Source organism: Grampus griseus (assembly GCF_964374135.1).
Source record: "Grampus griseus genome assembly, chromosome: 12".
NCBI lineage: Eukaryota > Metazoa > Chordata > Mammalia > Artiodactyla > Delphinidae > Grampus > Grampus griseus.
The window spans coordinates 42,978,256-43,002,276 of NC_139006.1; the positions used below are offsets into that span (position 1 = coordinate 42,978,256).

A 24,021-nucleotide genomic window follows, 5' to 3' on the forward strand; every position below is an offset into this window, starting at 1 on the left:
ACCTGAATGATATGCAGAAGTTGGCCAAGTACAGGGGTGGGAGGTAAGGTTAGATAAGAAAGGAGAGGGGTAGGGAAGATACAAAGGCTTGAAGCTGGAAAAAAACAGACGTGATTACTCTCCACTGGGGCCAACTGAAAAATGAGGCTGGGGCAGCAGAAATCAGCTTAAGTCAGATCACAAAGAGCTGTGTAAGCCAGGTCAAGGAGTTTGGATTTGGTTCTGAGGGCGATGGGGACTGATGTCAGGCTACGCTCTCAGCGATGTTAAGGAGAAGAGCTCCTTTAGAAGTGAGACAATCAAAACACTGAAATCACAGCTCCTCACAGATGCAGCTTGTAACTTATCCAAGTCCTGCCTCCTTTGCTTTGCTTTCGACTGTGTCATTTGTATAGAGCAGTGCTTCTTAACCCTGGCTGCACAATGGAATCACCTGGGGACCTTTTAAAAAATACAGATGCCCAGTGCCACATATTCTGATGTAATTATTGGTCGGGCTTGGGACCCAAGCATCTGCATCTCTTAAAAAGCTCCCCAAGGAAGTCTAATGAACAGCTGAGTTGAGAACCAGTGCAAAGGCGGATGAGCAGAGACACTAGAGAGGAGCAAGTCGACGTCGTCGACTGGAGATGCTCTCAGTTAGTCATTCTGTCACTCTGAACTGTCACAGCACTTTTTCTTAAATAGCCAACCACACTTTTAGAGGTGACAATCTCCAGGATGGCCTAGATCAACGTCCCGTTTTACAAATGGAGAAATGTAATGCTCTAGGATGCACAGCTGGCCAGACAGACAGCTGGCTGTAAACCCTCCATGCTGCCCCTGGGGGGATGGGCAGAAGACGGTCACATTGAAGCCCATGGAGGACACCCTCCCACGAGTCCACCAATCAGTAGCATGTTACTTTTCTTAAAAATCTGATTTACAGAGTACTTTTCTATTGAATAATTTTGTTTTCAGAAGCACTTGTGGCTTCATACTTTTTCATGTCTACTAACTCAAGTTAGTAGATTGCCAACCAATTTTCTGTCCTAATATATATACCTAAGGAAGATGGTGAATGAGGTAGAGGGCTGGGTGAAGGTGTGTGTGTTTGTGTTGTGCAGTTGCGTGTGCGTGTGTGTGTGTGTGTGTGTCTGTGTTTGTAGGTGTGGGTACACAAACGAGAGGTATGTGGGGAGCTGTCACTGTAGTGGAACCTGGACTCGGAACAGCAGGGAAGGAAGGAGATGGGGACAGAAAAGTCAGCATTGCAACCAGTGGGTCCCCTTCCCTCCTTTCTGCTGAGATGGGAGAGGAAGGATACAAAATGGGTGGAAGGGAAGAGAAGTGCTAGGTTGATATCTCAAACTTTTTGAAATGTGAGGGTTCAATGTTGTATTCTGTTTTTGCATATATATATATATATTTAAATTTATTTATATTTTTGGCTGTGTTGGGTCTTCGTTGCTGAGCGCGGGCCTTTCTCTAGTTGCGGCGAGCAGGGTCTTCTCTTGTTGCAGAGCGTGGGCTCTAGGCGAGCACGCTCTAGGCGCATGCCGCGTAGTTGCAGCACGCAGGCTCAGTAGTTGTGGTGCACGGGCTTAGTTGCTCCGTGGCATGTGGGATCTTCCCGGACCAGGGATCGAGCCCGTGTCTTCTGCATTGGCAGGCGGATTCCTAACCACTGTGCCACCAGGGAAGTCCAAGCATATATTTTTAAATGTCCATAATAAAAAGTTTTTCTTAAAAAAAGGGGGAGATTGGGGCTTCCTGCAGGAGGCACCCCTGTGCTGGGTCTTCAGGATCACCAGGTATAAGGGGAAGGGCACAGGGCCTTGGAGAAGGGATTTCAGACAAGAAAGAGCCTGTTGGGTGAGGTGGGCAACACCAACAAGTGAGAAGCATCTCTCTCAAAGGGTCAACCTGAGCAGAGCATGTGAGGCCACAAGAGCTTGGCCGTGGTGCCTTCAGTAATATCTCGGAAGCCCCTGGATGTTCAGCTCTGACTCACAGGCCTGGGTTGGAATCCTGGCTTTACCATCTTCAGGACCAAATCGGTTTGAGTTTTGATTTCTTCATCTGAGGAATGGGATAATACCCTGTCCAAAGAATTCTTACGAGGAATAAATGGATGTCTAATACGAGCTACATTTACCGAGTGCTCCACATGCAGGGCACAGTACTGAGCCTTCACAACAACTCTGCTAGGTAGACACCATCACCCTCGTTTTACAGGTGAAGACACTGCAGCCAGTCCACCAGCGCTGAGGCAGTGGGACTGCAGAGCCCAGCTCAGGGCCACTCCCTTACTGCCCAGTGGTCGCTCTGCCTCTCGGTTAAGCCTGGGCTCCGTAAATGTTGACAGATTTTCATCCTTTGGAGATGACATGCAATGCCCAAACAGAATCCGATGGTATATAAAATCCTGTTGTGCATCTTAAATCGGAAGACTTTTTATTTCTTTGGCTGTGCCCCCGGGCATTCGGGATCTTAGTTCCCAGACCAGGGATCCAACTTGCGCCCCCTGTGGTGGAAGCACGGAGTCTTAACCACTGGACCACCAGGGAAGTCCCGGAAGACAACTTTTTACATCACCTGGTCCTGCTCTTTGGTTTGAGCAAGTGTCTGTTTTAAGATGATTTCTAGGGCAAAGGGCTACTTTTTAAGGTCAGTCCTGGATCAGAGCATCATGGTGTCCCATGGGAGCCCACTTTGGTATTTTCGGCTCCAGCGGTTTCTGTTTAGGCTTCCCCTTGCTTTCTCTGTGGGCAGGCAAGCCCACACGTGTGCACCAGTCAGCCCCCCAGGTCACCCCCACTGCTCCCAACGGGCTGTTCTATATTTGGAGGTATTTGTGACACACTCCTTTTTTCTCTTGACTTAAAACTCTAGAATATGTTTTCCATTTTACAGTAATAATTACTATTCAGAGAAAACATGTTATAAAACGTTTTTTGAGTTTGTGTTAGGCATTCTGCTAAAAACTCTATGAATTATCTGCTTTAATCCTCACAGCAATGGTAGAGTATTTACAGGTGATACTTCGATGTTAGTGATGGAGAAACTGAGGCGCAGAGCCACCAGGTCACTGCTGAACTATGCAGCCTCCCGTCCTGGAAGAGGGAGGGCCAGCCCAGCCTCGACACTGTCTCCGACTCTCAGTGTCCGTCTGTCCCAGAACACTTGCTCCTTTCCCACTCAGACACCTCCTGCCAACCTTTCTGCATCCTGCAGCTGCACTCCAGTTTTCTTGTTTCCAGTTTCTTGTTACATAAGCAAACTCTTTTGCATGTGTTCCCGTTGAATTTAACTTATTTTTGAGTGACTGTTCTTATTCCTGGGATTCTGAGTTAGCCCCAGCTGTTGAAGGAGTGCCTTCCTATATGATGAAACATTCCTGACTCTTCCATTTGTGCCCTCAATCTCCCTCATAAATGGTATGAACTCAGCCCATCCCCGTGTGCCTGTGCTCTCCCAGCGGCCCCACTCTCTCCACCATACTTTGAGGCTATCAGTAAAAACAGGATGTGGAACGGAGCCTGTCCCTATTTCCTCTGGTATCTTACTATCCCAGGCTGTTGGGACTGGCTTACAGGACGTCACAGCAGTCCTTTCAAATAAAATCATCCTATTAATTATATGACACTCGGAGAGGGCTAGGGCGAACCCAGCTGTTTCTATTTTCAATTTAACAATTTTTTCCTACTTGTAATGGAGCCAGCAAAACAGAAGTTTACCGGGAAGTATTTACATATTTTGCTTAGTACCTAGAAGTGAAAAAACCAGAGGCTTCACACAGTGCTTAATATAAAAAGAAAGAACAAGAAAAATATAATTTACTTAAAGGCGAGGTAAATGCTTTTTGAAAACCTAACAGAAGATGTATGGAAGAAAGTAAGTGAATCTATACTGTCTCCTTTGTACCCCTATCCTGCTACACACACACACACACACACGTCACTACCAACACCATTCAAGAGTCTTATGAGTATCATTCAAATACTCAGGAGTATTGAAAGGTGGTTGGATGAATGAAAATGAATTATTCTGTCACTGTATGACTTCAGAGTGACTAGGAGGCTTAAAAGCACTTTCAGAAACTAGGCTTTTGAGTTTGAGATGACGAAGACAAAGGGAGGAGACTTAGCCCCAGGACTGTGAGTTATACCTCCTTAGAAGAAGGAAAGAAAGTTGCTAATTGGACAAGAGTCATGTTTACAGAGCTTCAGAAGGATCTACACATTTGAAAGAATATAAAAAATGTCCACCCTACCCTTTTGTTGGAAACACCGTCTAATTGCCTCTTCAAACCACAATGCACGTTGTACCTGGTTGGCTTTGTACTCTGAGAAGCGTAAGATTTCGAATTGATGTCGCAAGATTATTTACATAGTCACCAAATCAAAAGTGACATGTGAAAAATATGAAGTTTGTATCAGCTCGTGATTCAAAGACAACATTCTCGGGTGTGTGGGGTTGAGAAATAAGGAAAGTGGCTGTTCACAGCACCTGCCTTTGGCTGTACCACGGTCAACGATGTGCTGTCACAGGTGTGTGTCTTGTGCAACCGTCCACGCCCTTCTGGGGCTCAGGCTTGGTTTACCACAGTTTAAGAATTTACCCAAAGGCATCAAGCCAACTCGCTGGGCGGTGGGTGTATCTATCGATGTTTCTTCCCGTCCCTTCCAACAAAAACCAGAACCAAGCCCTGAGCTGCAAAACATTTGAAGAAACAAAAGTATCCCAGCTAACGACAAGAATTTCTCATGTTTCTTCTTCCTTTCTGTGATCATATAGAGAACGGGACAGACTGCAGGAGTCATTTGATAACCATTTGCTTCCCCTATCTTTTGTTCACATAACTTTTCATTTGCAAGTCCTGAGTGAAAGTACACTAAAGCCAAATCTTCTTTTACAAATAACTACTCTCTCGAAGCTTTTGCATCTACATAAAGGATTACAGATGGGTTCTTCAAGAGCCTGTCAGGACGTGTGTTTGGAAATACAGACTGTGTCGTCACTGTTGGGTTTCTGTGATCGTCACAGATGTCTGCCAGAGTGGAGACCAGAGCTTCATTCACACTGATCATGGCTCCCCAGGTTTGCTTCGCTGTTATAACCTTTATTCCGGCCCATTTTAACGTGTCCAACAATTTTCTCTGAATTCCACCCTTCATGCCACCTTGTTCCTTCTGTAACGTATCATCAAAATGGTGATGTTGTGATGAAGTACCTCAAGTACCACTAAGATCATGAATCGGCAGGATACACTCAAAAGATCCTTCTTTTTTTCTTTGACATTAACTCTCTTGCACCGCTTTGAGACTAGAAGGGTTTTCATTTTTTAGGTAAGCTCTGAAGCTCTCAGGATCTTCTAAGCTGTTTTTAAAAAAAAAAAAAAAATCAAGTTTTGGAGGGGTGGCAGGCACCTAGCCAAGCCCTAATGAGGCTGGGTGGGAGTTACGGAGCACGTTCAGCTCAAATCATGGAAACAGGTCTGGGTGAGTTCAGATTCACCTCTCGGTTATGAAGCCCTCTGAACCTGGTGAGTTCCGCCACTGTTTGAAAGTGGTGGTTAGCTGTTACGCACAGTTGTAATTTACCTTCTGAATATGGGGAACACAATAAGAAAAGGTGCACAGGGGTAAAAATAATCATTACCACCAAAAAAGATAAACAGCGAGGTCATTACTAAGCAAATCGACACATGGCATTTATGTGGCAGCAGGAAGCCATTATCCAAGTGACTGTGTCATTTCTACTGACACTGAATCTTGATTAGATTCAGACAGTCCAGCAAAAAACTGTTATAATGGTGGGACTGAAGAAAGTTTTGGGTTTTTTTTAACTTTTTTTTTTTGCAAATGGAATTGCCACCCAGTTGGAACTTCTGGGTGTCTGCCTTTGGAGTATGACCACATGAAATGCATACGCCTTGTAAGAGCACAACTGACTTCTCATCCCTCACCACCTCTCACATCCCTCATCCTCCCACCAGGACCACCCTGGGCACATTAGAAGCCACACGTCAAGCATTAGGCACCCACTTCAGCTTGCTATTTTGGAGACAAATCGTTGCTACTTTCTATCTCCAGGCACCTTGAGAGTAACCCTTCAGAAGCATAATATTGATAATTCATCAACTTGAGTCAATAAATCCTGCATTTCTAATGAAAAGAAATGGCATTTTAATGGGTTATTTATATACTGATAATAGAACAAACTGGCAGACATGGCAGACGCAGTGAAACGGACTCTTCTAAGACCACAGCTCAAGTTTCAGCAGAGGGCATCTGGGTGTTCGGTGGACCCATAAGGGAGCCTTCAGTGTGACTTTCAGAGTTTTAAGTCCTCAGAGTTCACATGCAAATTATAACATCATGTGATTTTGTTTTGAATAAATGCTTCTCTTCAGAAATTAAGGGAGGGGAAGTTTATTTTCTGCATTGGCTTAATAAAAAAGACTCCCCCAACTTGAGAATAACTTGTGCATTGTTTTATTCCAGGCAAGAATACACACAGCATAGACACCTCGCTGTATCCTGCACAGAGAGATACGGAGAGATTTCATCTCTCTGCAGAGTAGACCATAGCGGTCTGGGAAGACGGAATTAAGAGCTATATGGTAGACACAAGCTCTGGGGTGTGATATTCGGCCCACAGAGCTCTCTACATAGCCAAAATGCGGTTTGTCTTTTGGAAATTCACCTAAAATTAACGTTGGTTCTCATTTGCCATAAAAAAGCTCTCAAACGAAGCCCTCAGCCAGAATCAGAGTTATGTGACCAACAGAAACTACAGGATTTAAGGAACCAAAGTCACAGGAGATATGTGAGCTGGGCTGTGGAAAATAACACTGTCCATTTTAAGCCCTTCTACTGGACCTGTTCTCAAGAACACAGTAAAGTGGAACATATTTTTCACATATTAACCTTGTAGGAAATTACCAGAATCTTCTACGAAATACCTATGAATTAACTTTTTCGAACAAGTAAATAGAACATATAGTTTATTATCAAAGTACTTCTTGTATGATGAGGCAGGAAACATGAAAGTACAATAACGAACACAGGGCAAAAACAACGCTGGCGTTGCCCAGCGACACCATTTATCACGACAGATCAAAATGAGCACAGTCCGTATTATTGTCCCAAGTGCTGAGAATCCAGCCAGAAGCACTAAGAAAAGCCTCGCTCCAACACTGTGTCTCTAGCCACACCACCGCTGTCCCCGCCATGCTGCAGGGGGATGCATTGCTGCTTCACTGCCCTCCTCTGCAGATCTGTGGCCCAAACTCGGAGATGCAGGCGGATTACCTGGATGCCAATGAAAACTGCTCATTTCCCTCACATCCTGGGATACAGATGGCGGCCGGAGACAAGGAATCTGCATTCTTTCAAGCATCTGGAGATGATCCGAGGGGCTCAGGGAGGAGGGGCTCAGTTGGAGGAAAACATTCTGAAGGCAGGTGTCACCCTTCTGTTAATCTGGCTCATTGGTCTCTGGGTTGTGACTGGATTGATGTATTCCCTTCTCCTTACCTTTTCCCTTCAGCGTAATTAGCCTAGAAAATTCCTTTCTGGTCTCTCTCTGCCTTGAAGGAAAAAGGATGTTAATCTTTGCTGCCCAGATTGGACTAGGCTTGCCGTTACGATCTGACATCACTGTTAGCACCTGATGATTCAAAATGTTTGACCTTCACACTGCAGCAGCCCTGTGATGGCTGAGCTGCTCCAGGTCAGAACAAAACTCACTCAAGTCAACTAAGCAAAACTCATTCAACATTCGACCAATATTTATCAAGCATTGCCAGGCACAGTTCAAAGCACTGAAGACTACTGGTAGATGTATTATTTGTTTTAAAACTTAAAGCGTAAGCTTAGAGGGCATGTTTTAGAAATAAATTTAAAACTTTTTGAAAACAATTTTTCTGATTGGTGCAGGCACGTGTGTTTTGTGCAGTGGTGTGAACCTGCGATAGTTTGCTATATCGCGGGGCACTCGGGTCCGCTGCTCCAGTAGCAACGGGAAAGGGAGGAGGCCAGCAGAGAGGCGGTGACTAACACATCAGTGGACCTAGATGCCCCTAACCTGATTAGCAGCCCTACGTATCCTGGCACCCGGTAGACCACTCCTTCCCATGGGCACAGCGTGCTGGGGCCGAAGCTGGTCACTGAATGTTGTGCTAATGATTTTCTCTTCACAGGTCAACCCAGTGGCCATCAGCAGGTGGCAAGATCACTGGTCCAAGGCCAACTTTGTCCCTTGCTGTGGGATGATTGTGTGCACTGGACATGGGGGCATGAAAAAAAGAGCTTCCTGAAACCCACAGGCAAATAAGAACAAGATTCATTTATCCCATTGCCCAGTCTAAGGCGGTGCTTTGCAGACTTTTTAAAGTCATGACACACATAGAAAATGATAGCACTGTATTTGTATGACACTGGACGGCAGGAGACCAGGCCGGGAGCTCCGGCACCACGGGGGTGGCAGGGCTCACACATGCCCCAGCACTGACCCAGAGTTAGGTGAAGGCCACCTGGAGAATAAAATAGCTTGAGATATTGTAGAAGAGCTGTCCCCTTGGCTAAAGCTCACCTTTAGAACACAGTTCCAGAAGGTGGGAAGATGGACTGCATAGCTGAACACGGGAAGCGTTAGCAAATCCCATGCCCAGGTCCAGACCAATGAAATCAGAAACTTTGTGGGAAGGACCAGGTTGTTTTTTGAATCCCAGTTGATTCTAACATGCCCCCAGGATTGAGAAGCATGGCTATAGAAGAATTAAAAAACCAAGGCCCTGGAGTCAGAGTGGGAGTTGGAATCCTGGCTCTTCCCCATTTGCCGAATAAGACTGAACACGTTGCTGAGCCTCGTAGAGCTGCGTGTTCTTATCTGCAACAGCGCCTCCTATAAATAGCTTATGGCGGCGCACGAATGATATAGGGAACGAGCCCAGTCCAGCTTTAAACGTAACTTTCTATTTTGAATAGCTTTATTCAATTACTTGACCTTCATTGTTTTGAGGATCTGGCCTCTGGGTACAGAATCTTACCCAGTAATTAATCCATATATCAAGCAAACTTGTGAACGTCCCCTGTGCCAGGCCCGATACTAGGTACCAAGAACACAAGGATGAGAACTAAGTAAGAAAGAGTTTTTCAGGAAAAGGGTTTCTAGCTAAGCTGAGGCTGAGTTCTCGGCAAGTGAGAAGTTAATAAGAATCGAGAACGTGACCTACAGTCCTGTCCTGAGTTGTTTCACGCTGAATACCCAGTGTTACTGCTCTGCCATCAAAGGCACCAGCACCATGTGGGGGGCGCAAGGGGGCCCTCACCTTCCTGGTCTAAGGATCAGGCTAAGGGAGCCGCCGGCCTTGTTACTGTTTACCTCCAAGGGCCTTCTGCCCACATTTATTTTAACATCTGTTAACTCCCTACTTTGGTCAACACCAAATCTAACTTCAGTTACCACCGACTGCAAAATTACAGAAAATGTACCAGAAACAATATCACGGTTGGGACTTCCCTGGTGGCGCAATGGCTAAGAATCCACCTGTCAATGCAGGGGACACGGGCTCGATCCCTGGTCCAGGAAGATCCCACATGCCGCGGAGCAACTAAGCCCGCGAGCCACAACTACTGAGCCCGCATGCTGCAACTACTGTAGCCCGCGGGCCTAGAGCCCGTGCTCCACAACAAGAGAAACCACTGCAATGAGAAGCCTGCACACCGCAACGAAGAGTAGCCCCTGCTCGCAGCAACCAAGACCCAATGCAGCCAAATAAAGAAATAAATAAAATAAAAAGAAGTGACATTTGAACTGAGTTAATATCAAAAAAAATATCATGGTTAATATAACTAGCAAGGTGATCTGAAGATGATGGTCTGGGCTGGAGCTGTTCCACACCCATAGCCCAGACAGTAGACTTCACCCTGTACTTCCCTCCTGCTGAGATGAAGGGTGAACATATGTATTTGCCACACATCAGATAACAGGAGGTGAATCACAGAACTCAGAAGAGGCCGTTGATAAGGTGTGACCTGTGATACTGAAGCAACAACAATCTGCTTCTACATCGACTCTAAAATGTAAACTAGATTTTGTCTTGAAAATGTAGACAAACTAATAAAGATGTATCCTGAGGAAACAAACCATAGAATAAAATTATCTTTAGACTTAACACAGGAAGCAAACTACATCCCAAGGCTATTCATCCCGTTTTAGTTTTCTTCCTACTTTACTTACTACCAACTCAAATATTGTTAATTGATTGTTTACTTGTTTATTGTCTGTCCTCTCCTGCCCCCAAGTAAACGACAAGAGAGCAAGGACTTTTGTTGGCCAGTGTACGCCCTGGTTGACAAGGAACACAGAATAAATCTGTAGAATGAGAAAAACGAACATGACAGGGAAAACTACAGGCCAGTACCTGTAACATGGCTGCATTTTTCTTTAAATGATTGTCGAAGATAAGACTTGATGAGCTAGATTACTTTAAAAGCTAGGCCCATGTTGTGCCCAAGTGGCAAAGAAAGTTTGCTGAATCTGCCAGCAGTGCAGCCTAAGTTACTGAAGCTGGACTTTCAACACTAAACAGAAAATCCAGTTTCATCGTTTTGAAAAAAAAAAAAAATCTTTTGAAGCTGGTTTCATTTACTCTTTGCCTATATAAGTGAGGAGCAGTTTTGGAAAAGCATTATTGTAAGATGAAAAGAAGAAAGAGAGCAGAGGAAAACTTGTCCCTATAATCCTGGAGAAACTTTCCATTTTTCATTGGCCAAGTGCTTTTCCTCCTTTTAATCCCTCCGTAAACTAATTTTCTTTTTTCTTTTTTGGTTTTAAGATCAACCAGTCAGAACTGCTCACCATTAGACTGTCCTCATTGTATGCATTTCCACAGGCGTTTTCCCAGCAGCAGGGATACGTTCTCTTTTTCCATTTGTGCTGAGACTATATATGCCAGGTTGATGTCCACTCATCTAAAAACCCCCAATAACCTATTCTGTGATTTTTTTTTAAAACTTGAGATAGATACTGAATTATAAATCATGCTGATCTAAAGAGCAGGCCATAATAAAAAGCTTTGTATTCAGTGCCATGCAATCATTCTGAAAGAAAGTTCAGGGAACTGTTTGGCCAGCAAACAGGATGCATTAATTTGGGGGCATTTTTGTTGAGATCCTGAAGCGTGAGCCTGTGTGATGACAACGTGGGACGCACCACGTGTGTCTAGGGACCGTAGCGTGAACTGGAGCTGTGAAGTCAAAGCCAGAGCACAGAACCCCCAGCCCTGACACGGGATTACAGAAAACTCCCGGGGCTGGTGCACAGCAGTTACTCGGAAATCCAGACATTAGAATTCAGTTGTCCTGAGCGTGCGGACCAACCCCTTAACGTTGCAAGTGCCCCACTTTTCCTTCAGTGCAGCTCCACGGAACCACCCTGGAATGGCCAGCACATCGGGGGTGAAGCCTGTCAAAACCAGATCTCTACTGGCAAGGCACACATGCCTGGCATCGCCATGCTGAAGCTCCAGATACACACACCCCTTGGGTGGCCATGGGTGTCGACCGCAACGTTGAAAGCTGAGTCTCTTGAGTTTTGCAATTACCTACATATGCCAGTGTGCTTAGTAACCGCTACTATTTAGGAGAGACCAATTCAGCATAATCTCCTTGTGTCGGAGTTAACTCATATACTTGGTTTAAAATATACAAAAGCTCTGTCAAGCAGGCAGATTGGATGGCTGAGGGGATTGTAACAGGAGACTGTGTCTTTCACCTCTAGGTTAGTAGCTCTTTTAGCTAAGATCCCTGCCTCACTGCCACCCCATAGGTGTGGTTAACCAGCAGTATCTGCCCACTTCTTGGTTTAAAAAGTCCACATCTGAATAACCATCAATATAACTGCTGTTAATATTGTTTTCATTCGAGGTGACAGTAAATGATGACACAGACCTAACTTTGAACTCAGACTTACGTCTTCTTTTAAAGTATAGAACATTTCTTTAATATCACACACACGTGTGGCTAAGAAGATATTTCACTGTCAACAGTAGGAGATTTTAAAGAGGCCATGTACTTTGGTACCAATATTACTTACTTACGACAAATTAGATACCTAGATTTTTTGTTACCAATGATGTTAGTGGGTACCTTGGATTTCTGAGTCAGATATGATCAGGTCTGTCCTTAAAATTTGGGGGGCTCAGGGCAAGAGTACAAGTGAGGTCCACCTCCCATATGTCTAGATATTTACAACTTAGAAATCAGGGTAACAAATTGTTAAATATCTTCTATCTTCTTTGTATATCTATTTAAAAATATATATATTTTTGGGTTTACTTATTTGATGTAAAATTATTGCAGGTCTGAACTGGGTGTTTTGTTTGGTGACGGCAATTCAAAATAGCAACCAAAATTGGAGACTTGTAGGCTCCCCTGAAAGGGAACAGTGTTTTTCACTGAGGTGGTGTGGCTCAGCCTCTGTCTCATAAACACTTCCAAAGAACTGTTTTGCATCTCACACGAAATGTTGGTAAAGACAGACCACACCACGGATGTATGCAGTACTTCAGTTAATTTGAAGCCTTTATGTCCAGTCCTGTTAGCTAAAAACAACTCAATAGGCTTCCCTGGTGGCGCAGTGGTTAAGAATCTGCCTGCCAAGGCAGGGGACACGGATTCAAGCCCCGGTCCGGGAAGATCCCACATGCCGTGGAGCAACTAAGCCCATGCACCACAACTACTGAGCCCACGTGCTGCAACTACTGAAGCCCGCTCGCCTACAGTCCATGCTCCGCAGCAAGAGAAGCCACCGCAATGAGAAGCCCGCGCACTGCAACGAAGAGTAGCCCCCGCTCGCCGCAACTGGAGAAAGCCCACGTGCAGCAATGAAGACCCAACGCAGCCAAAAAAATAAATGAAATAATAAATAAATTTATAAAAAAATAAAAAAAACCACCCAGTAATGGAAATGAATAACAACATAAGTAATTAACCTTGTTGTAAAATATAAAAGTCAACTTGCATATTGAATCCGTACTCAGGGTGTACAAGCCAAAGAAAAGAAAAAAATAGGGCATGTGGAGGCACAGACAGTGGAACCGGGTAACCTTGCTAATTAAAGAAATGAAGATCCAAATGTATTTTCTTTGGTGGAATGGCCATTATGATATAGCATGGGAGATTCATTAAGTAAGAGGCCTATGTTCAGTTGGAGGGACCATACAAAGCCATATGGTTAAAATCAGGACCTCTTAGGAAAATCGCAGCGTTTCCCGTTTCACTGGTCTGGGGCATGGCCTTTCATGGCCTTTTGATGCTTTGCAGGTGCTTCTAATGTTTAGCTGTGTGGTCCAAGGTACCACTTTCTGGGGACAACGTTCTAAAGGTAGCCTTTAGCCCAGAGGACAAGAAATAGAAACAGAATAAAAAATCACCCACAATATTTCAAAATGGAGTAAAGGCCCTTTGCAGGACCTTTGAAATTATAGAAGGACACTTTTAGGATCACTTGTTACAAACAACTTAGTACTTTTACACTACGAATCTCCCCCTGAAATCCTAGAAAAGAAAACCAAGGAAAAGACCCTTTTCCCCACTGGGCTACACCAAGGAAAGTGTGAGCGAGAGAGGAACCAGGGTGCTCCAAGAGGGAGAGGGGGCAGGGAGTGGTCCAGTAGGATGAGACGTATTCAAGACAACCAGAATCTAGAGAGCTCAACTTGGAATTACTTGGAATTCTATGGTCAGGGGCAACCTAATGTCCTACAATTTATCCCCAAAAGGTTGATATATATGAGAGATTTTCCCAGAAGTTGGAAGGAGCATCTGACATCTGCGGAAAAAGCATGAAGAACTATTTCTTCCCTATATCTTTGACTACTGAAAGTTGTGGATGGGTCCCATTAAACTGACTGCTGCTTTGAAATGAACATTTAATTTCTTTCCAAGCACCCCCCCGCCCCCTCCCAAATCCAAGAGGAAGCAAAGCAACACACGGTGGTCCATTCAACATCCACAGCATTGTTTTCCAGCCAGTGTCATCTGCTTTAGGTGTAAGCAACAGAAACATAAATTACTTGTAGGGCTTGTTTCCAAAAGTTTGGACATAGGCTTAAAAATATCTCCTAACAAAAAAGATGATCTTGGGATAGCTTGGCAGTTCCAAGACAGGTGGGGACATTAAAGGTAAAGGACCAGGGCTTCCCTGGTGGCGCAGTGGTTGTGAGTCCGCCTGACGATGCAGGCGACACGGGTTCGTGCCCCCGGTCCGGGAAGATCCCACATGCCGCAGAGCGTTTGGGCCCGTGAGCCATGGCCGCTGAGCCTGCGCGTCCAGAGCCTGTGCTCCGCAATGGGAGAGGCCACGGCAGTGAGAGGCCCGCGTACCGCAAAAAAAAAGAAAAAAAAAGATAAAGGACCAGAAGGTGCAGGCAAGGAGGCCCTTGAGCCTTTATAAATCCAGGCAAGTATCCAGAAGTGAGGCTGTTTCTGTGGTCTAGGAAATGAAGGAATGGGATATATTTGGAGTTTGGAAGGCAGTTGGAAAAGAAACAATTGCTGGGTTTGGCAGAAGATTAAGTATAAAGGCAATACAACGTGTTGGGCACAGGGCCATGTCGTGCTTTCCATAATCACATTTAATCCTCCCAATAACCTTGGAAGAAGACGTATTTGTGTCTATTTTACAAGACAGAAGACAGGCACTTAGAAATTGAACCTATCCATGGCCAAACAACTATTAAATGGGAGCGTCAGCATTCAAACCTGGGACTAATGAACCACATATTATTTTTCATGTTGCTCCCAGGACACTGGGAGCACAGAGGTGACAGTGAAGCATAGAGAAAGGTCAAGAAAGAAAGATGAACAATTTTATCTTTTCTAATTAAGTTGGTGAAAGAGAAATTCAATTTATGATGCGTGTAAGCATCAGGTTTCGGGAGGGGGAGGTTTAATGAGATTTTTTTAAAAATCTGTGCATATATATAGTTCAGTGCTGTGCAACAGCAATAAAGAGTGAGACACGTCTGTAATTTTGTGTTTTCTGGTAGCCACATTAAAAGAGTAAAAAGAGGGGCTTCCCTGGTGGTGCAGTAGTTGAGAGTCCGCCTGCCGATGCAGGGGACACGGGTTCGTGCCCTGGTCCGGGAAGATCCCACATGCCGCGGGGCGGCTGGGCCCGTGAGCCATGGCCACTGAGCCTGCGCGTCCAGAGCCTGTGCTCCGCAACGGGAGAGGCCACAACAGTGAGAGGCCCGCGTACCACACAAAAAAAAAAAAAAAAAAAAAGAGCTTAAAAAGAAACAGGTGAAATTAATTTTAATATATTTTATTTAACTCTATTATTATTTATACGACTCAATATATTATCATAGTATCACTCCAACATGAAATCAATATAAAATTTTTGAGATATTTCACATTTGGGGGGCACTAAGTCTTTAGAATCCAGTGTATATTTTACACTTAAAGGACATTTCAGTTTGGACCAGCCACACGTCAAGTGCTCAAAGCTGCACGTGGCTAGTGGTTCCCATATGAGACAGTACAGATACCGAGAGTGCTGAATCCATACTGAGATCCATGAAACGCGATGCACGTCTCAGGGGGAAAATAATAAGGGACAAAAAGGGGACTCTTAGAAATACCCATGGAAAGATGGCCTGAGGAAGGCTCTCCAAAGGAGACACTATCAGAGGTCTTTAATACTGCCAAGCATCGACACGAGTGAAATGGCAAATGACTTGCGAGAGAGGAACTGAATTTACAGAGTCCCTCACTGTCTATCTTATATCACTGCCAATACGCCAAGTGACACCGGTGAGCTTCACAAAAGCCAAAACCCTCGTGGGCCTTAGGCAGTGGGAAGAGACCCACCCAGCTGCAATGAGCACGAGAAAACCTACCATTTATACCACATGCAAATAGTGTAATGACTAACTTCCCTCCTGTATCACAGTCTAATAATCAGACTGAAGGAAAAGGCCGCCAGATCAGACCAGTGCATTCTGCTATCGTCGAAACTTGCTTTTTGACTTATGTTTGTTTGGTGACTTGCCCCCTAGAATTAAGTGTTCATCTGAAGAGGCACAGTGATTTTCTATTGTCGATGTTGGTGTTAGAAGGTTAGAAGGAATGGTAATAGACTTTTTTTTTAAAAAAAGAACCTCCTTATATAACGATACTCTTAAGAAATACAACCATCATGTAACAATTTTGTAGCATCCAATAACAATGCATTTAGGGAGGGTGGAGACTCAGTAATACTAACAACTGACTGATATGATCATTTCATTTTAAAATATACATTTAAAAATTTTTTTTTATTTTTTTGGCCATGCTGCACAGCTTGCAGGATCTTAGTTCCCTGAGCAGGGATAGAACCCATGCCCCCTGCAGTAGGAGCATGGAGCCCTAACCATTGGAACGCCAGGGAATTCCCAATATACAGGTGTTTTGGGTAACTGAATTTATAACATCTGCTTTTTAAAAATCATTTCATGTCTATTGTAGAAATGAAATCTGGAAATTGAGAGGGAAAATATTTCATCTTTTCTCAACCTTCACATTCCTTCATAAAATATCAGATAGTGAAGTGAGACTAACAAAAACCACAAAAGCAGTCTTTGTGCAGTTATGACAGTGATTTGTATGTCAGTGCTCTCTTCTTAGGCTGTAAGTTACCTGATACCTGTCATATTGTAGGAGGTTCTCAGAAATGCAAAGAGTGCTTTTCTGAAGCCCAAGTGCTATGTTTCCATTCCATTTGAGCAGAAACAAGCAGAGAAACACCCTTTCTCCTGACATCAGCCTACGTGAGCTCATGCCTCTTCCTCTACCCACCAGCCGAGTGGCCCGAGGATAAATTCCCTAATAGGATCTGCCTCAGCCCCCAGATCTAGGTGGAGCCAGGAGGGGTGTCCTGGGGCACAAAGTAAATTGTTTCCTTGGAAACTCCTTTAGAAAAGGCTGGGTGGCAGGACTTCCCTGGTGGTGCAGCGGTTAAGACTCCACGTTCCCAGTGCAGGGGGCCCGGGTTCGATCCCTGGTCAGGGAACTAGATCCCACACGCGTGCCGCCACTAAGAGTTCATATGCTGCAACTAAGAGTTCATATGCCGCAACTAAGGAGCCCACTTGCTGCAACTAAGGACCCACCTGCCGCAGCTAAGACCCAGCCCAACCAAATAAATAAATAAACTTTTTAAAAAAGAAAAAGAAATGGGTGAGTGGGGCGTGGGAGGGGAGTTCTCATCAGTGTGGTGTACACGCCCATTTATAAACCACTCTCCCCCTTCATACCCTTTTCCTATTTGCTTATCTGCCTCGAGCGTTCATAACTTCCACTGCCCTTCATTTTTTTTTCAAACAAGGCTATCTTTCTGTACTTCTGCCAACTGTTCTAAATATACTGCCCTACTGATAAGAGTCTCTCTTTTTTTTTTTTCTCCAGTTCACAAGTTGGGCCAACTATAAAATTCTAAGACTCGATAAGAAAGTGTGTTTTAGAAGAAGAGGACAGAAGAAAGGTCAGGGGTAGAAATCATCATCCTTTGTTTACTACGCTGAGAAACGTGAAGCTCTCAGAGGAGTGAAATATCACAGAACCCCATTCTCAGTGACACTTTCACACGCACTCGGCTAATCTCTGGATCAAACCCTGACTCGTAGGAGATTTACGGTCATGTCCCAGAGCTGCCTCCATAACAGGTGGCCCACATGATGCTTTCATGTCCTACCCCTGGCCCTGGCGAGGCTGCACTGCTAAGCTGGTCAAAGGAAAAACAGTTAGATCATCAAATACATGCACTCTGGAGCGTGACTTTGCGGCTTTTCGGATTACCTTGATTCGGGGTATTTGGTGAGGGTGGCCAGGCTGCTGGTGTACATGTGGCCGCCCACGTCGATGTGGACGGGTGCGTTGGATTTTGTGAGTTGTGCTGGAGTAGGAATGCCTTGGTTGTTCAGTGGAGATGCAGGAGATCTAGTGATCAGAGGTCTTGACATATTGGGCCGACTGTCCTATAGAGAGATAAGCAAGTTTAGACATGTCTTCTTTTGTGGAGAGAAAGGAAACCCATACATCCTACAGAAGAAGCCAGTGACTAGTGTTGATATTCGTTTGGCAATAAAATCTGGAAGATCAGCAAGCTCTCGCTTTTGTTGTAATGAATATCAAAAAGCCCCCCAACTCTGTAACAAAGAAAAGGAAAACTTCCCATGCTCGGAATCAAGGAGCTGAGCTAATGTTCATTTCACATCATCCCACACACTGTGATGGCTTATTTAACTAATGAATTCTCACATTTAACAACTGGTTAATGGCACGTGGAGAACTACTATTCGTTCCAAATGAAAAGATAACACTTAAAACAGTCCACTCTAAATAAAATACATATGCTTTATCCTTCTCTTGGAAAACGTCCTTACGGCTGTGGGCTCGGGACAAATTCAGACCTTCGGCACTTGGGTTCTGCAGAATGTTTTCTTCAATTTCTATGTTCCAAATCAGGAAGAGGACATGACTGGTCTAGCCACCAGCTCACATACTCAAAGCAACCTTGCAAATAGGCACCAGAAGTTCATCCGTCAACAGCTGAAAAAAAAAAAAATCAACCCACACTCCACCCATCTGGTTCCTGTTTCTCTCCCTATAAGACTATGGAGCTGAGGACACTTTGAAAAGAATGTCCCCTCCAGTGATTAAGCATGTGCTTGGGAGCCATGAGCAAGCCGCTCTTCTGCATGCTGGGCTCCTGGAAGAGATCAAGTTCCCAAGGTTGGGCTGAGGCAGACGTTCGTGTACAATGTGCTGCCCCACAGGCAACGGTACCACAGGAGCAAACGGAGCATCACGTGACGGCAGCGAGAGCGTGCTAAAGGAACTGTACTCTTGAGAAAATAAAATATGACATCCTTTCCATGGATACAATATAAATATTTCAAACACTATTCAGACATGGTTGATTGCTTTTAAATTAGAGCCCGAACCACAGACAAGTCAAGTCAGGTCTCTGGCACTCAATGAAGGGGGTCAAGTATTTAGAATCTACGATTGAGGAATAAGCTAAAATAGCACTTATGTCTGAACTCTGCTAGGCGAACGCCACAAGGATACTCGCAGATTTATAACTTAGCCAGAGATTGTTTGCAAACATGCAGACAATGTGTGGTAGCGCCAGTGATAAGGCATAATAAAGGGATTTTGAGAAATGCCTTTGATGGAGATTACAAACGGGAAGTCATCTAGTTTTTGTGCATAAAGCCCAGCATGATGAAATATAAATTTGCAAAACATCCCAGATTTTATGATCCGAAACAGCTTTAGGAGTTACCTGGGGCACAACTGTTAGACAAGTTAGCATTAACCACACGTCCAGGCAAGACTGGGAACGCACGTGCTTCCTGAAACTCCGCATCTACTGTGAACGGGGTGGTGATGGGGCCTTTACACAAAATATTGACCACCTGTGTGGTGCTTTTCTCCAGGCTGAATTAAACAGAGCTCAGGAACAGTCATAGAAAAAAGAGCTAATGTTTTATTTCTTAAATTGGGTGGTGGGTTCATGGATGTTCACTGTGTTACCCTTATACATTCCTGTATATTTTTAACAATGCAAAATAGATATTAGAAAACACAAGGGATGTTTGTAACACAGAGAGAAAAGTGAAAGAGGTACTGGATAGGGGAAAAAACTAAAAAACAAGGACACAGTTGGTAGGAAATATAAAACAGTTAAGGCTGGGAAATATTCAAAGTAGCATTTTAAAATTTGGGTGTCAGAAAATGCATTTTTCCTTTAAAAATACAATCATATAACCTCAACTTTTAAGAGCTACGTACTACCTGACTTCCTTTTAGAAAATGATTTCTTGGCTAAAGACACACACACACACACACACACACACACACACACACACACACACACACACACACACACACACACACACACACACACACACACACACACACACAGACATCCCCGTCTCGGTTGCAATTCAGTCCATCACAGCACTGCATCTTCTGTAATAGTTTTTCAGTTGGACACATTCTATATCCTGCCTCTGGGTGCTCGGGCAAAAATGAACAGTTCTGCAGGGTTAATACTGTAGTTAGACTGTGACCTCACTCAGCACAGCTCTAACTCTGTGAGGTCTACGGAGAAGGAGGAAAAAGTGAAAGCATAACTGATCGGTTGAAGGATTCCTGATTTCTCAGAATATATACCATGTACGCTGAAAATCGTGTATGTATAGATCTTACTAAATTTAACATTAAACCAGTGTTTCCTCAGTTGGGGGGTGAGGGGTAGTGGGGGGATTAACCCTTAAGGGCAAGGAGGAAGTTTCCTAATGGCTTGACTCAGGCAGACAAGTAAGACTTTTTTTTTTAATTGAAGTATAGTTGATTTACAATGTTGTGCTAGTTTCAGGTGTACAGCAAAGTGGTTTGGTTATTTATATGTATATACACACACACACACACTTTTTCAGATTCTTTTCCCTTATAGGTTATTACAAACTATGAAGTATAGTTCCCTGTGCTATACAGTAGGTCCTTGTTGGTTCTAGTAAGACTTGTCGTGTTATAATTGGTCCTTGCTGAGCCTTCCTACCTCTTCTCCGAGGCTCTCTCTTCCCATCCTGGGAGCTTTCTGTGTTCCGTATTTGTCCCGTTGGTTAGATCATTTCTAAAGCATTAACTGCTCTTAGCTAATGGAGTTAAGGGTTTCCACTCAGTATTTTCTGCACTGATGCAGGCTGAAAGAATGCATAGGCTGGGCTGGGGGAGCATATTTGGGCCGGTGGTCTTGGCACTTGTAGGAGACCCTCGGATCTATTGCATCAACTCCAGATGCTTCAGCGACACAACTCTGGCCACCTCCTCCCCTCACCAGTGACCGGAACTGAGACTTTCTCTTTTTTATCTATAGATGCTGAGGTCCCGGATGGGATGCCTGAGCCTACAGAAGCCACTTCCCTCCCAGCCTAAGGATGAAGCCAATGCCCAGGAAGGCTGATCTGGGTCCTCCCTGGCACTGCTGAGACACCAAATCAACCAACTCTCAGCCTCCAGTCTCTTGATTTCCTGATACTTGGGAAAATAAGTTCATCTTTAAAGCTGGTCTGAGTTGGGGTTTCTGCTACTGATCCTGATTCCTACCCTTCCTGGATACAGCCGCCTCCCCAAGAGGTCATTCGGCTTGGTGAGACTTGGCCTGTGATGCCAAGAACAGCTGCCTGCTGCCAGACGCAGCAGAATTTTCTATCATATTATCGCCACTCTTCAACTACACTTGCCCATTTTTAATTGCTCGCCCAGCACCATCTCAGTTTGTATATGTCTTTTAGCATCTCACTTTGGATGAGACGAAAACCATGAACTTTAACCAGAGAGAGTGCAAGCGTCTGGATGCGCCAACATCACTGCTGGAGAAACAGCTCAGAGCACCGAGGTGTATTCGGAAGCGCGGCCAGACAGAAATGCGTTTCTGCTAATCCCCCTTCTGGAACAGACTCCTCATCCGGGTGGTGGGCTGGGGGAAGGAACCCCACTCTAACATTAAGTTACTGGGTTATTGCCCCTTCCTTGTGCAGCCCACTGTTCCTTCCCTCCACAGTACCAGGCAGTGTCCCCAGGGATGGGCATACACGAGCGGACAGGACAGGCTGGTCCTGTTCAGTGGGAGAGAGAAGCCAGGAAACAGGTAGGGGAAGGCCAGCAGTTTACTGTGGCAGCTTAACTGCAGGGATACATAACCCAGTCTTGGGGGGCTGGGAGGTGGGATGTGGAAGGCTCCCTGGGGACAGTCTAAGCTGAGATCTGATGGATGAGAAGTCAACTCACAGTGGGATGCAGGAAGGAGAGCACATGGTATATTCTAGAAATTAAAATTTCAGTACACTGTGAGAATTCTTCCACTTGTTTTCTTCCCAAGTATGGAGGGAAAGTGCAGGAAACAGAAGCTTGTAAGACAATGGTCTGAGGACCACAGAATTAAATGGTAACTTACAATGAAAACATAAGTAAACCCACCATAACATCCTTAGGAAGGGAAAAGGGGAAGAGGAAGAGCAAGGAAGCTCATAGCCAGCTTTCTAAACAGCGTTGCCCAACAGAACTTTCTGCAGGAATGGAAACAATGTTCCGCATTTGCACCATTTAGTAGGGTGGCCACAACCTCATGTGGCTTTTGAGCCCCTGAAGTGGGGCTAGGGCAACTGAGGAACTAAATTTGTAATTTTAAGTTACTTTAATCAATTTAAATTTTAAGGTAGGTAGGCCAAGTGTGGCTCGTGGCTGTCATATTGGACAGCAGAGTAAACTCTACTTGAATTTTTCTTAATCTATGGACGCCCAAATCATGATAAACTTGAACTTATCACTCAGGGAGAAGCAGGGACATTTTAAAGTGAGTACAAATGGTCTATGACTGCCCCCCCACCCAAAACATGCATTTCCCTCTCCCCTTCTAACAGTATTTCTCCCTATTTTACTGATTCTATGAAAATAAAAGAGATTAGTAACCACACAGTGGGGATGCTGCACACACATCTCTGGATCTCGGAGAGCCAGTCCGGAGACATAAAAGCACATCCCGAATGACTCCCTTCCCCTGAGGTGACAGACAGCAAAAGGAATCTGTGATGACAAAGCTCAGAACACTGGCCACCTTTTCTGGGGGGTGGGGGGTAGCTGGCTAGGAGGGGATAAGAACAAGCCTTCTGGAGAGCTAGAAAAGTCCTGAATCTTAATCTGGGAGGTTAAACAGTTGTACATGTATGTATGCCTAAGATTTATTCACTTGACTCTTTTTTTTTTTTTTTTTTCGATGTGGACCATTTTAAAAGTCTTTATTGAATTTGTTACAATATTGCTTCTGTTTTATGTTTTTGGTTTTTTGGTCAGGAGGCATGTGGGATCTTAGCTTCCTGACCAGGGATCGAACCCGTACCCCCTGCATTGGAAGGCGAAGTCTTAACCACTGGACCGCCAGGGAAGTCCCCTATTCACTTGACTCTTACATTATACTTAAAAGGAAAATAAACCAAAAATAGTCTTGGAAGAAACTCCTCCAATCAAAACACTTTCCTGTTCAGATGGTTACTCATTTAAATTTCTGTGAAATACAGTCTTCTTTTAAAAGCCAAAAAGACGTTTATTATTCCCTCTCGTAGGATTCACCAAATCTGACTCTAATACCCTGACATGAAACAGCACCTGACATTCTATTTCTAATTCTTCTTTCCCTCATTTCTATCCTGTAGAGATTTTCCAGGCATGTTGATCAGTTTATCTTTAAAATTTCCATTTCCCAGCTGCTTTCAGTCTGCGGCTTCCTTGTAGCTTCATCATCTATCTCACCTATCCAGCAGAGCGGCAATGATTTTGGGGGAGGGATTTGACTTCAGGCATCTTTCAAAAGAAGCTAATGAAAACTTTGCCTCCTAAATCTAACCTTGCTGTGTGCTGTTCAAACAGGAGCCCCAGGGGCACCGCCTCGAACAAATGAGCTAAAGTTTAAACTCAAAGTTTTAATGACTTTATTTGTTAAGAATGTATGCTCCTGTCTCATGTCACGTTTCACTATCAAGTAGGACTATATTACCTCTATCACTGGGAAAAGAAACAGGTTTCTTAGGGATACTTCCAGAAAAGCATGTCTATAGTAAAATATTTACCTATATTATTTGCTATTATAATTCATAACATTCAATAGAGCAGCGAAGGAATTCAACACAAATCATAACTGTTCCACGTATTTCAGCCTGGGGTTAAAATACGTGTATTTATATCACACACACTCTCACACACATACTCAAGTAGCTTCTAAATTATATGGAATGCATGGAGAATGGAGTGTTCTGATTGATTCTGTTTTCTGATAGTTGGCCAACCATTTAGGCCATGAGCCTGCAATCAAAGTGTCTTAGACCAGGATCCTGATTCCTAGGAAGGAAATCTGTGATTACCTTGGGAGGGTTAGTTTAGAGCTGACACAATCCTGTTGGACTCACAGTCAAGGTTT

General features: G+C 44.3%; 1 protein-coding gene across 1 annotated transcript in view; it reads right to left on the reverse strand.

Annotated features, from left to right (window-relative positions):
- The window catches only part of KCTD1 (potassium channel tetramerization domain containing 1), an 87,456-nt gene that overhangs the window by 26,212 nt on the left and 37,223 nt on the right, over positions 1-24,021 (reverse strand). The window contains exon 2 of the mRNA XM_082667218.1: positions 17,835-18,013. Within this exon, the coding sequence (XP_082523344.1) occupies positions 17,835-17,998 (164 nt within the window). The 5' untranslated portion in view covers positions 17,999-18,013. The remainder of the gene's footprint in view (positions 1-17,834; positions 18,014-24,021) is intronic.